The following is a 14,851-nucleotide window of genomic DNA, read 5'->3' as shown; positions in this document are numbered from 1 at the left end:
TCAAGGTTGTTGGTTAGAGCCCCGCACTGGGCAAAAGATTCCTGCATTGCAGTGGTTTGGACTAGATGACTCTTATGGTTCCTTCCAACTCTACAATTCTATGATTCCAAGACCTTCAAGCTTCAAACACAGTTCCTAAAAGGCTACCCTGTGGCTTACAGCAACTAAGTTCATCCTTCCTCAGCCTCCCAAGGGTGACCCCATATAGGGAAGCTCATTCAAATATCAATGGACGACATTTTACCCATGGATCCATTCCTCCAAACTCAATAAAGTTGCATATTACGTCACCAGCCTATGCTTATGGGATAGAGCACGGAACAAATGTTACAGAGTGCTGGAATTTACCCTACCACCTGGGATTCAGATTTTATGTTGTAGCACATTTTCTGCATTGGCAGGAGGTTGACTGGTTGACCTCTGAGATCCCCTTCAGCTCTATGAGTAGCACAGACAATGATTCACTTAAGGATTATGCAGCATTAGCTTTTTGCAAGCTTTCAGGTAGGGTACAATATCAATTTGAGGTCCATGAATTTTCAAATGATAACCAACTATCCTTTGAAAATGCAAATCACACAATGCATTTTGGAAATGAGTGTCAGGTCTGTCGAAGTCTGCCATTCTAACTGCAGAAACAGCAACTTGAACGTCTAGGCAACTGATAAAGCAATCACTACCTTACTCACCTCTGATTGCTGGCACTTCTTGTTCTGTGGTTTGCTGACAAAACATGAGAACAAAACAAGAGTCCTATGCTTTCAAACAGACTTCCAACTAAATAAATGTGACAGACAAGAGATACTGAAAGAAAAACCAGTCACGGAAGTTGAAGGCAAGTATTTAAATTCCACTTTAAATATTTGGAAGTTTTGTAAGAACCCAAAGAATGCCAACTTTTATTTTAAAATATTTCTGTTCATCATGCTACATTTTCACATGGTAAAAAGTAACATAGGATCATCTAATGAAGGACAGCTCTAAGACCACTTTGCACCTGTTGGATCTGCACAGCAATATAGGCAGCTCTGAACATTAAAAAGTCCACTTCTTCTGTTATCCACAACTGAAATGCCATTTTGCTGCCTATTTATGCTACATAAAAATGTCCCTACAGCTGTGACTTAGGGCAGCCTGGGACTGATTTCCACTATGAGAAAATAACCATTATCAGAAGAAACCTTAAAAAACCTGACCCCAAGAAGCATTTCTCAAATGCAGCCACTTTTATAAAGAGAGGATGTTGAATCTAAAGCAGCCTGGAAATGAATACACAGGATAGGTCAAACAGGTGGGCATTTAGAGTAGCATTGGTGATTAGCAAGGACAAGTATTTTAGAAAAGGCATTTTTCATTCTCTTGCAAAGATTTTATGAAATATATCAGTACAAGAAGGGAAGACTGTCAAGCATCTAACTACTTATGTACTCTTGCCAAAGTGTACATTAGAGTATAGCTTGAAGTCATGCCAAAGGCACAGTGCAATTCAATTCATGTGCTTTTGTCTTCCACATACAGGAAGCTACATCTGTCAAAGGATGTCAAGGAAGACTGTTTCCCCTCATCTGTCCAAATAATCAGTGTAAGCATTTCTTTGTTTCGAAAACAGAAATGAAAGCCTCAGTTTTCCTGCCCATTATTCCAAAAATATCAGCTATCAACCAGCCACACAAAGAAAAACAAGTCGTCTTGGCCTAATATGGGCTAAACGATTAAATTATAAGAGACTAAAAATAAGCTTCTTAAAGCATAAGCTTTATTTGTAGTCTAATGCAGAGATGAATACAAATGCTAAATTAAACAAAGGAAACTGTATTAAACACTACGTCTGAAAAGCTAAGTCTGAAAAGCAAAATGACAACCCTGTTACCACTGGCTTGCGCTCATGCCTATGAACCACGAGCCAGGCTCCTGGATATATTTAGATTTGCCTCCATTGTGTGCGTAAGTCTACTTCCCAGTCCCACTCCATTGTAAACAAGATGAAAGAGATGTAGTAGCATTCACAGGTCCTATCCACTAACGTCAGCCGTCAACTTTTACAATATTGTGACCTGAAGTAAGGTGAATTTGGTATGACCTTAGAGGCAGAATGTTGCAAATCATAGACGCTTCAGGGTTGGTAAAGTCAACTTCAGGGTTTTGTATTTCTTTTTAATGGAAACGTGGAATGATGACAGTTTTACATACAGCAGAACAAAGCTAGCAGCTGGCTAGGCTAAATTCAGCTTGCTAAGAGGTGTTTTCCCCACAGATGCAAGTTCACTGGAAAATGGGGAACATGGAGGAATGACACCTGCGGCAATGGGACTTGGGAGCAGGAATCATCTGGCAAAACTAGGTGTTAACCAGACTTCTTAACTTCCAAATTTACAAACTGTGGTGCACACCCCGTGGATTCATGTGTTTGGGACAAGACAAAGTGTGTGCAAGGTTTCTGAGAGGAAACCTTAATCAAGGTTAGGCATTGCTGTCTCTAAGGGAGACAGACTTGGCATAAAATACAGATGGGGTTAGGGTGATGAAGTTTCAAGGAGAGGATCATACCCTAACTTTTTCTCCAACCCCTAGCAACTGAGGCTTGACATTGCAGCTATCACTTACTCCAGGCATAGGCAAACTCAGCTCTCCAGATGTTTTCAGACTACAGTTCCCATCATCCCTGGCCACTGGTCCTGTTAGCTAGGGATGATGGGAGTTGTAGTTCCAAAACATCTGGAGGGCAGAGTTTGCCTACGCCTGACTTACTCTGTGCTTTGGGAACATTTTCTGCCATATATAAAAGAGTGTGCCTGAAACTATGTGGAAGAATTGCTATATCATACATCTAACAGTTAACTAGCACTGAGCTACGAGGTCCAGAAAGGGCTGCTGGTTAGAAGAAGGCTTTGAGTTCAAAATGTCTGATAAACAGAGCTTCAACTACAATATCCCAAATTGAAAATTTGCAGAAATTGTAGATGGAACACCCCTTACCAGCTTTTTGGATGTTAAGATCTGCAAAGGGCCTCTCTCTACTTTCAGAAGTGCAGGGAATGGCAGCCCAGACAAAGGCTTTCTCCATTGAAGCTAACTTGTGGAACTCCCTCTCCAAAGAGGTCACATAGCAGCCTCATTGTACCACCTCTGTCGCATGTTGAAGATGTACCTCTTAACACTAGCCTTTCTTTGACAGCACAGGTCCCAATTTGGCCTGTGAGGCAATTTCCCTCAAACTCACCCACCAACCTGCCCCACAAGTGGTGTGGGGAATCAGTTGACGAATGGCGACTTCAACCCTGCTAGATTGGCTGTGTGACTGCGTTTCTTGAGCCCTGCAGAAAGCAGCTTTGCTAGCCCTATGCTCAGTGTTTTGCCAAGCATGAGGTAGGCCCTGTCTAATCTTTAAAATTCATTTTATGGGCAAGATGTTCAAGGGCATTCTGGCAGCTTGATCCAGTATTCTCAGTACTCATTATGGTGCATCAAGGTGCATACATTAAAACATAACCCAGAAGACAAAAGTACTGCTGGACAGCGAATCAATCTATCCAGAGACAGGTGTACATTTTGTGATGACTCCCTTTTGTTGCTGTTTAGTCGTGTCCGACTCTTCGTGACCCATTAGTGCTGATCACTTTGAATGGAAAAAGATCTGATAATTACAAACACTGAAACACAGTGCAGTTTGCAAAGTGGAAGTGTTTTACTACAGGTGTGAGGCGACTGCCCCCACCCCACTCCCACAGAAATAAAATAAAAAAATAAAAATACCTGCTGCAAGATTTCAATGTAGACATGTGAGCTGAAACCCAAATATAGATTCTATTTTTGGACAGTTTTGCATTTATTGATGCATGCAACTTACGTATATTATTTTAAAGAACACTTTATATAGCTTGAAAGGGGAAGTAAAGAGTGGAAGAAATTAAATCTAGTTCCAAGGTAATGATGACAGAGCTGGAGAATGACTAAAGTATAAGCCCATCCATTCTGTTAAAAGCTTGCATTTTACTAGGAATCGTCCCTTGTAGACCACTTTTCACCATACTGGTTTCCATGTACTTCAACAGGGAACAGGAAAAAAATGTGAGTATTTGCAGCAAAACTGCCCTCCGCACCAACACTAAATGATCTGATTCACCTTCAAATTATCAAGATATTCCAGGGGGAGCAATGTGTGAGTCCTCCAAGCCTCTTTCTGGATTAAAGTGAAGGAAGACTCCATGAGTACACAAAGGTCCATGTTGAAGAAGTTCACTTTAATCCAGAAAGAGGCTTGGAGGACTCACACACCTCAAGGCTCCATTCTTAGGTCAGAACCGCACTACCTGGTGTGAAATGCAAGTGCCTATTGTAGCTTACCAATTGTTTGTGGTTGTCGTGTGTTGGCTGGATCCTTCCTTGTTTACTGACTTGCCCGTGCATATTTTGTAGATACAAGCAGCACTTTTTGCTCATGCACAATATACACAAATGATCCCCTGTGGTTGTGTGTTTAGGAATAAAATGTACACAAAATGCAGTCTTTGAGGTAATGGTGGAGATTTGAACCCAAGTTCTAATTAAATAATCTATGGCCTTTTAAACTGTGTGTTGGGGGGGTGTGCTATTGTTTTTGTTTGTTACTATGTTATGTATTTTTGTGTATTTATATTGGAAATCACCCCGAGGTCCTCGGATGGCCGCAATCATGAATTTACATAACTAAATGTTTATGTATAGATTTAAAAATCTGAGCATACAGTGCACTGACCTAGCTATTATATGATACAGCTTACAGATCTATCACCCTCCATCTTCATGCAACCCTGTATTGTCCAATTAAAAAGTAGGTAAGTATAACTTCAGTCATTGCCATCTTTGGCAATTACTGTTCTGTTCTGATTCAAACCTGGCGGGGGGGCAGAGAACAACTTTAATTTGAAAATTAGTGTTATAAATAGAGAACAGAGCATCAGAAATGCCGCGGAAAAAACAAGTATGTGAAAATTATTTTGCCTGGTTTTAATTTTTTCTATGGGATTTTAGGCTGCTCTTATGTCTTTCGTTTTTGTTAGTGGTGTTTTAAACATTCAGTATCCTCCTGTTTTAATTTATCTCACAGCTGTATGGCAACCATAGAATTGTAGAGTTTGAAGGGACCATCAAAGCCAACCACCTGCAACGCAGGAATATGCAGCTGTTTCGTATGGGGTTCAAACCTACAACCTTGGCATTATCAGCACCATGCTCTAACAACTGAGCTATCCAGTGGTGCCAGCAAATTCTAAATTGTGCACAAGTAAAATGTGTACTTGATCATGTTAGCTGCCTGGAAACCTCAATGAAGGGTAGGATATAATTACTCAAATAAAAATCCGCAAACCTCCCATATTATCGCTTCTTCTGTTGTGATTATTAGACTTCTCTTATCAAAAAGGAAGCAACTGGCTACAGAATTTAAAATACAACACAACACTGAACTTATGATCCAATCTTTACTGGTCACAAAAAAAAAACCTCACTCATGTGATACGGAAAAATATAAACGAGATAGAAAATGTTTCCTACCACTACAGTCTAAGGGACTTTCCAGATTATTCTTTTTGTGCTGAGTGAACCTGAATGGCCAAATCCCAATCCTATGCAGCTTACTTGGAAGCATTCAGTGGAACTTCCATTGTAATTTACTTCATTTCCATGTATCAAGCCAACATCCACGCCAGGGAAAATTGTGCCCCCCCCCCGAAACCAAAGCAAAATGCTCAAATGTGGACATCAAAGGTACTGTACCTAGTTACTCTTGATTAGAGTTTGCCATGGTCATCTAATGGGCACTGCCCATGACACAACTGGTAGTAAGTGACGCAAGCCATTTTTGCCACATTTGGACATAGCGCTAACCCAGCCTTCCCAAGTCTGGTGCCCTTCCGATGTTTCGGACTGTAATTCCTATCAACACCAGCCAGCATGGCCAATGGTTGATGGGGTGGTAAGAGCTATAATCCAGCAACATCTGGAGGTTACCAAGTCTAGAAAGCGCTGTGCTAAGTCTTAGTTAGGTCCAGCGCCGAGGGCCTTTTGGCGGTTCCCTCACTGCGAGAAGTGGGGTTACAGGGAACCAGGAAGAGGGCCTTCTCGGTAGTGGCGCCTGCCCTGTGGAACGCTCTCCCAGCAGATGTCAAGGCAATAAAGAACTATTTTACTTTAAAAGAAAACTGAAGGCAGCCCTGTTTAGGGAATTTTTTCATGTCTGATGCTGTATTGTTTTTAATATTTGGTTGGAAGCTGCCCAGAGTGGCTGGGGAAACCCAGCCAATGGGCAGGGTATAAATTAATAATAATAATAATAATAATAATAATAATAATAATAATAATAATAATAATTTTTTTAACTGTGGTTTGTTGAACAAGCCAGCATCAAACACAGAGCTATTCAAACAACCCAGTTTGTTGCCCCAGCTTCCTCTGTGAATATCCAACAACTGCGCCTAACCCTTTGTGTTGCCTAAAAAGGCATCACTCCATGCCGCAGCTCTTGGCAAACCCTGAAGAAGAAACCCCCCTAAAGCATTCCTCCCTTCTTTCATTCCTATCATGACAGTCCTCTTTGTAATGGATAAGTACTGACAATGTATAGATTTATAAACTGTATCAAAGGCTCTATCAGTTACCACTGGGATTTCTTTTAATTAAATGGAGTGTAGAGTACATGTAATGTAGCAGCCATCTCTCTGTGAAAGCTAGCCTATGTACTGAGCAACGGAGCAAGCTGGAAGGGAAATAACAGGCAAAGTTTATGTGCTGAACCATTTTGGCCACAATTTTTTGTTGTTATTGTTGTTAAGAACCTCAGCTGAATTGAATTTGGTAAAGGCTGTAAATATTAAAACAGAAAAGTGCATGTGAGTGCTGAAAACTGTTAACTTGTTGTAAAGAAAACAGTAATGAAATACACTTACCAGCCCACTTAAAGCTACAATCCAGATGTAAGACCCAGAAGTTAAAAGCTACAAGACAAAAAAGCACAGTTTAAAAATGCAACTTTTATTACACAATGCTTTGGTTGAGTATTGCTACCAATAAATAATGTAGCAGATGTCACAGTAAATCTGTGTGAGTAGGAAAGTGATCGAAACCAAAGGGGATAGAACAAGAAACAAAGCTAGACCACAACCAATGAAAACACCTTGGTGGAAACAATTTGCCAATTAAATCTTTTGGAATATGCTGGTTCAGTAATGGTGGCTGGTTGGTGGAGGGGGGGTGAGGGGTTGAGTCCAATTGCATATATAAAAAGGAGAGGGAGAATACAGTTGAAAAACCATGCACCAATCTGCTGACGATTGTTGTGCAGCAAAGTGCAACTGGATCTGACCCTTTTTCTTCAGAATTTACTTCTACAGGCAAAGATGGACTTAATGACTTTTCTTCATTAGACTCCCCATCTCTACTATTTAAAAACAATGGGCAAAATACTTTAAACGGAGAGAAGGGTTGGAAAGGAGATACAAAGTTACAGAAAGATGAGACACAAGAAGATGATGAAGCCAGAGAAAGAAGTATTTAAAAGGAAACGGTTCTGTACATAGTGCAGGAGAAGCAGAAATGAGTAATAACCTGACAGTGGCATATTCATTCCCCCTCTTCTGCAAAATGTTAATTAAAAAAAACCAACCCCAAAATGAACACGGAACAGATGAATAAAAAACAGGCAATTTCCGCTGGCCATTGTATTTATTTTATAAATTATGCTATTGTTATGTGCAGCTCTTAAACCTTTTTAGAACTTTCAGTGTGTAGCTCTTTCTGGATCAAGAATAATTTTTTAACAAGTCTTGCCACTGAATTCTGACAAACTGCTTGAATGTGTGCCATATGTTGGACAGGCATTTAGTCGGCACGAGAAAAGCACATTCAGATTGCAAAACCACATAATCGAGCAAAATCTCTGTTGCACATGGTGAAGTTTTTAACGGCACACCTACCAGTTTGTCATGATAAGAAAGGAAAGCAGACCAAGAATAACTGAAGCTGAGATAAACATCTAGACTAGATGCTAGCAGTTATCGCCTTACTTTTAAGATTAAAAATGATCAAAATAACAGACTTTGCAGAGCATGTACTTTATTTTCCTCTGTTATTAGGAATAACAAATGGCTCTGTCAGCAGAGCCAGGTTTGAGGCTATACTCAAGGGATGCATTTCTACTTTAAGATTCCAAACATCAGCATCTGAGCTGAAGTTATTATTATATTAAGCAGAATGCACTGCTCTGTTAACTATTCAGAAGACAGAGACTTCTGGCCAACCTAGGTCCCTAAGACTCCCAGTTCCTGCCCAGGGGCTCCAGTAGCCTCCTGTTTTCTTAACTTTTTAAAAATACTCATTTTTAAACTCCAAGGAGAACCATCTCACCCTACCTAATCAATAAAATTTTGTCAATGGGAAATACTAGACATGCAGAAAGTGGGCTGTTATCCACTAACAGCTATGGAAAAGGGAGAAACTATGGACACTCACTGAATTCCATTTTCCACAAAGTGTCTGGATTACTGTCACTAAGATTTGCAAAATTAGCAAGCACTTCAGGTTCATCATGCAACTCCATGCACTGCAGCATTAATTGAAAAGTTCCCAATTCAAACAATTCTATTGTGTCTTCGGACTAAATATTTGGAAGCAGAGTATATAATACGGGGGAGTTCTGGAAAACGCTGCAAGGAAATGAAAGTTGCTGCACTGCTAAGTAAATGAAAAGCAAGCAAATCAATACATACTGTACCTGCAAACCCAATATATAGACCAGTGTCTTGTTTGTGATGGAAAACTGGCCTAGAATTTGTGTCACTTGCACTCTTGGAATGGAGCAATAAAATGGTACAAAAAGAGCAAATACAGGGCCCAAGCTGTTGAGACAAAATACAGTGCAAAAATGGGGGGTCAATAGAATTTGTACAAAAAAGGCTTCAGCCTCTCTCCCTTGACTGATTTTGAAGTCAAAACATGTCTCTCGGTCTATTAAAAATGTTAAATGCTGTGCCTATCTTATTTAGAGCAAAAATTCTACGAATGACCAGAGGCTTTCCCCTCCCCAGATTAGCATATGATGACAACAACCCAGAAGGCTGAAAGACCCTTGCCTGCTTCCCATCTACCCAACCCTGTAGTCCATCATTAAAACTGCTATTGCTGGATGAAGAATGATGAACCAGGCCCACTCTCATCTTAGCCCCTATCTAGCACGTCAGAGGTGAGGGATTTCACCTGCCTCTTCTCTGCATGATCCATTTTTCTTCATCATACTTGGTTATTTTGAAGAACAACCAAGAGACAGAAAGTAGGAACTGGCTTTCACAGAAAGACTTGCTTAGAAAACTGTGCTCCATAAAAGCAGTAGGAATATATTTCAGTATAACGATGGTAGCTTATCTTGAGTAGCTACTTTTACTTAAAGAACAAAGAGCAAAAGAGCATAATACACATAAAATTTCCGGGCGGTGGGGAGGGAGCAGTTTATCAAATTCAAGTAGAAGAAAAGCAAGAAAACAGGAATTTGAAAACTCTGATTCACAGCCCTCTTCACGACACATCACCACCTATTTAGTGTCTCTGTGAATAATAACATGAAACCATGTGCTTAGAGGTGCAAGACCAAAACACAGAAGTTTTTTATTGCAGCAAGGTCACACCCAGTTATTTTTTCCCGTAGCATTTCTCTGGCTCTCCCACTTTGTTGCACATACACAAGTTACTTTTAGTTATTTTGTTCTCTCTTAAGCACCTTCTCCCACAATGACCAAATGTTCTCTTGCCTCATACATTCTCTTAGCATCATTTCCCTCAAAGGATAGAGAGCAATACTGAGGAGGAAACTGCAGCTGGGTGAGCAAGGAGCCAAATGTCATTGCTTCTTGTGCTGCTTTTCACAAACCTGGTGATATGCATTTTCTCCTCTGCTGTGCTCTCTCACTGATTTTATCTTTAGTGACTGCCCATGCTTGGGAGCAATGGCTCTGTGAGAATAGTGCTACTGCCATACTGGTTTTGTGGGAAACCCCTTTGAGACAGGCAGCCATGCTTGTGTACGTTCCTTTGCTGATGGGGCTTGAGGCCAAGACTGTGGTGCAACGCATAAAATAATATGATCCAGGAAACTGAAGTGCTCATGAACGTTTTGTGTGGTCTTAGGCAAGTCACTATTTACAGAAGTATTACTAGCTTTCTAAATGTAAACAAACAAACAAACAAACAAACCATTGAACAGAACACCAACATTTCCTCAAAAGCCAGTCAATGCTGGCTTGAGACAACCCTCATCTTGGCTTCCTCCTTCAGTTACAACAAGAGCCCTCAGAGAGCTGCTACCTCATTTGAAGGAGGTAGCCAGTGGTCTTCTAAAGTCAGCATCAGGTCTCAGGAACTAAAGCTCCCAACAGATGTACATTACTGGTAATCTGTTTTGCTATAAATCAACAGAGCATTGGCCTGGGGAGGCATAAGATCCTCACATCAGAAAATTGTTGGGGAGCTATATTTCTAAGGACATTAAAAAAATTAAAATTCTGACATGCGTAATGCAAGTCAGTGTGACGCCCTTGCATTTAAACAGGTTTTTAATATGGAAAATACCAGTATAAACTGAAAATGCAGTCCTATCTAATACGTTTGAAAACGATAAGAGAGCCCAGTATGTATTCTGTCTGTAACATGGCAACAACTAATCGCAACCAAGGTTCTGGTAGTGCAAGGGTTCTCCTATGGCAGACAAGAAATCGAATGCCAGCTGTATTTCCCCCCTATAATTCCATCTGTATAAAGCCATGTGTGGACAGGTCTTTGATAACAAAGATGCACAGGCAAAAAATTCTCCAGAAGCATCCTAACCATGTAGTTCCTTATTCTCTGGGCTTTTGAGGTTTTGCAACTCTCTATCACAATGCCCATTTCTTGTTAAGTAATATGTTTACTTACAGAAGAGGTTTCACGAGACTGAAAAAACCCAGCCAAAGTGTGTGATGCTGTCTATAATAAAAGTTCAGCCTTGTCTCCACGTGCACCAAAATAAGACTATAAGGTTCTGCTGGATCAGATTAATGGTCTATCTCACCGAGCACCCTGTTTTACAGTGGCAGCTTCAAGCATTTGGGAAGGCTACAAGCAAGCATGAAGGCAACAGCTCCTCCCTGTTGTTTGCCCCTTCCCTCAGTCATTAGTATTAACATTACCTCTGAACAAAGAGCCTATATTTACAAGTCATGGTGAATAACCACTGATAGATCTATTATCCCACGAAGCATCTAATGGCAGCAGATTCCTGAGGTTATTTATGCACTGTGTGAATAAGCACTTTCTTTGGTCTGTCCTGATCTTACTGTGAAAAGCTGAGTTCTAGTACAATGTTCTAGTACTGAGTTCAGCAAAGAAGAATCTCTCTCTATCCTCTTTTCCATACTATAAATCTCTATAAACCTCTGTCATGGGTGTAGGAAGGGGGGGGTCGCCCCGGGTGTCATCCCTGGGGTGTGTGTGACAAAATCCCGGCTGGGCGTGAGCTCTGAAATGTCAGGACTTTGCAGATAACTTGTGACTCTTAGCAGCATTGACAGTACCCCAGCCTAAACATATGTATGTCTTTTCCAGAGGGCTAATGACAGGCTGATGGCTGAATCTTAAGCCACTGTACATTGCATTTACCATCTCTGTGCAATGGAAGGGACATTGCTGGACAGTAATAGTAATATCTGAAAGTACCTGCAATGAAATATAAAGAGTTTGTCTGCACCAACTAATTTTCATGCCCTTTGTATTTGCAGATACTTAAGTAGCTTGTCCCATTACCCACACATCTCATGATCCTTGATAGCTGGCACTTCTACTTATATATATATTTTTTTTATAAAATTTTTATTGGTTTTACAGAATTTTTTAAAGACAAACAAACACCTAAAAAGACATACAAACACGTATAATTTCATAACATTTTTCATAAACCTCTTTTCCGGGACTCCCCCATACCCCCCCTTTCTGCATCCCAATGTCCATAATTTTTTTTTTAGCAACTTCTACATATTCCTTTCCAACCTCTGTCATCTTAATCTTTTCTATAATCTGATCTTATATCACTGTATCCCCTTTTTTCCTGAAAACCTCGACATTCTAGCATTCATCAAGTTTATAATAGTCCTTAAGGTAGCTTTTAAATTTTCTCCATTCTTCTTCCGCCGTCTCTTTTCCCTGATCACGGATTCTGCCTGTCATCTCAGCCAATGTCATATAGTCCATCACCTTCATCTGCCATTCTTCCAGAGTGGGTAGATCTTGTGTCTTCCAATACTTTGCGATGAGTATTCTTGCTGCTGTAGTAGCATACATAAAAAAAGTTCTATCCCTCTTTGACACCAATTGGCCGACAATGCCCAAGAGAAAGGCCTCTGGTTTTTTAGGGAAAGTACATTTAAGTACCTTTTTCATTTCATTATAAATCATTTCCCAGAAGGCCTTGATCTTCGGGCATGTCCACCAAAGGTGATAGAAGGTACCTTCAGTCTCTTTACATTTCCAACACTTATTATCATGCAAGTGATAAATTTTTGCTAGCTTTACTGGGGTCATGTACCACCTGTAAACCATTTTCATAATATTTTCCTTTAAGGCGTTACATGCCGTGAATGTAATACCGGTGTTCCACAACCATTCCCAGTCAGCAAACATAATGTTATGACCAATGTCCTGTGCCCACTTAATCATAGCTGATTTAACTGTTTCGTCCTGTGTATTCCATTTCAGCAGCAAGTTATACATTCTTGATAAATTCTTAGTATTGGGCTCTAACAATTCAATCTCTAATTTTGATTTTTCCACCTGAAAGCCAATTTTCCTATCCTGTTTGAAAAACTCCATTATTTGATGATATTGAAACCAATTTTGTACTTTATGTTTCATTTTCTCATAACTTTGTAATTTCAATTTACCTCCCTCCTGTTCCAAAATTTCCCAATACTTCGGCCATCCGACCTCCATATTGAGTTTCTTCACTGCCTTAGCCTCCACTGGAGACACCCATCTGGGGGTTTTATTTTCCAACAGATCTTTATATCTTATCCAAACATTAAACAATGCTTTTCTAACAATATGATTTTTAAAGGCCCTATGCAGCTTAATTTTATCATACCATAGATATGCGTGCCAACCAAATGCATTGTTGAAACCTTCCAAATCCAAAATGTCTGTGTTCTCGAGGAGCATCCACTCTTTCAGCCAGCAAAACGCTGCTGCTTCATAGTACAATTTTAAGTCCGGCAGGGCAAAACCCCCTCTTTCTTTAGCATCTGTCAATATTTTAAATTTGATCCTGGGCTTTTTGCCCTGCCAGACAAATTTCGAGATATCTTTCTGCCACCTCTTAAAACATTCCATCTTGTCAAGAATCTGCAAGGTTTGAAACAAAAATAACATTCTAGGCAATACATTCATCTTAATCACTGCAATTCGGCCTAACATTGACAATTTCAAACTTGACCATATTTCTAGATCTTTTTTAATTTCTGACCAGCATTTTTCATAGTTGTCCTTATATAAATTCAAATTTTTTGATGTCAAATAAACCCCTAGGTATTTCACCTTCTTAACCAGTGTCAGTCCTGTCTCTTCTTGAAATTTCTCCTTCTCCGTGGCTGTTAAATTTTTTTCTAAGACTTTAGTTTTTTGTTCGTTCAGTTTAAATCCAGCTACCTGGCCAAATTGTTGGATTATCTCCAACACCCTTTTCGTACTAGTGTCAGGCTCTTGTAGAGTCAATACTAAGTCATCTGCAAATGCCCTTAACTTATAATGTTTATCTCCGACCTGTACACCTTTAACCTGCTGGTCATTTCTAATCATATTCAGCAACACCTCCAGAACCGAAATAAAAAGCAATGGGGAAATTGGGCATCCCTGTCGTGTTCCTTTTTCTATCTTAAGTTCCTCAGTTACCACATTATTTACAATTAACTTGGCTTTTTGTTCAGAGTATATCGCACCCAAACCATTCTCAAATCCTTGGCCTACCCCCATCCCGTGAAGATTCTTTTTCATAAAACTCCAAGAAATATTGTCAAAGGCTTTCTCCGCGTCCACAAAAATCAGGACTGCTTTAGTATTGATTTTCACCTCTAGCAATTCCAGAATATCTATTATGGCACTTCTACTTATAGTGTCTCAGCAGGAAAGTTAGTAACTCACCAGATACTAACTGCAGAAAGTTTGGTGCCTGGTTTGTCTTGCTTAAAAGGAGAGAATTCTGTATTATCCTTTAGCATGAGCCACCAAGAACATTGCAAAAGGTGGAGAAGAGCTTGTGTCGTGTAGTAATAAAAATAAAAAGGGCGGGGTGACAAAATCCCAGCTGGGCGTGAGCGCAGCCATGCCGATCGCACCCCCTGTCCGGGCGTGATCGCCACCGTGCCAGATTGAGACTATAATTCTTTCCAACAGACAGTGCAAAAGAGACTTTCCCATGATCAGCAGACTTCCCCATCATCCCTGATCACATGGTATATGTATCAATGGTGGGGAGGCAAATGTTGAATGCACGTCAAAACTGAACATATCAGGGGAAAGGGTAAAACTGTATGGAAAAGCATTCAGATATTTGGCATTTGACAGAATCCAGCTGCAAATAAATGTCATGGCACTGTGGATTACGTAACTTGGATTTAAAAGCAGCTTCCTCTGTATATTTAACCAAATTTGCAATTGTCAGCATGTGTGATGCTCAGGCCTGGCCTAAGACATTTTGCAGCCTGGAATTACAGTAATTTCAGACACAGAAACTGAGTGGACTCACAGTGGAACAACCTCTTCTGCTGTACCTGAGGGTAGATCAGGAGCAGAGATGGATTTGAGG

The 14,851-nt window shown here is 40.2% G+C and overlaps 1 protein-coding gene across 1 annotated transcript in view; it reads right to left on the bottom strand.

Moving 5' to 3' along the window:
• Positions 1 to 14,851, bottom strand: part of UBAC2 (UBA domain containing 2) — a 79,535-nt gene that overhangs the window by 20,856 nt on the left and 43,828 nt on the right. Inside the window, exons 5-6 of the mRNA XM_081198598.1 lie at positions 8,747 to 8,870; positions 6,924 to 6,971 (exon numbers count right to left, since the gene is read on the bottom strand). Of these exons, the coding sequence (XP_081054724.1) occupies positions 6,924 to 6,971; positions 8,747 to 8,870 (172 nt within the window). The remainder of the gene's footprint in view (positions 1 to 6,923; positions 6,972 to 8,746; positions 8,871 to 14,851) is intronic.

The sequence above is a fragment of the Podarcis bocagei genome (assembly GCF_964188305.1).
Source record: "Podarcis bocagei genome assembly, chromosome: 6".
NCBI classification, from domain to species: Eukaryota; Metazoa; Chordata; class Lepidosauria; order Squamata; family Lacertidae; genus Podarcis; species Podarcis bocagei.
The sequence above is the reverse complement of the archived record's forward strand: the minus strand, read 5'-3'. Positions and strand labels throughout refer to the sequence as shown.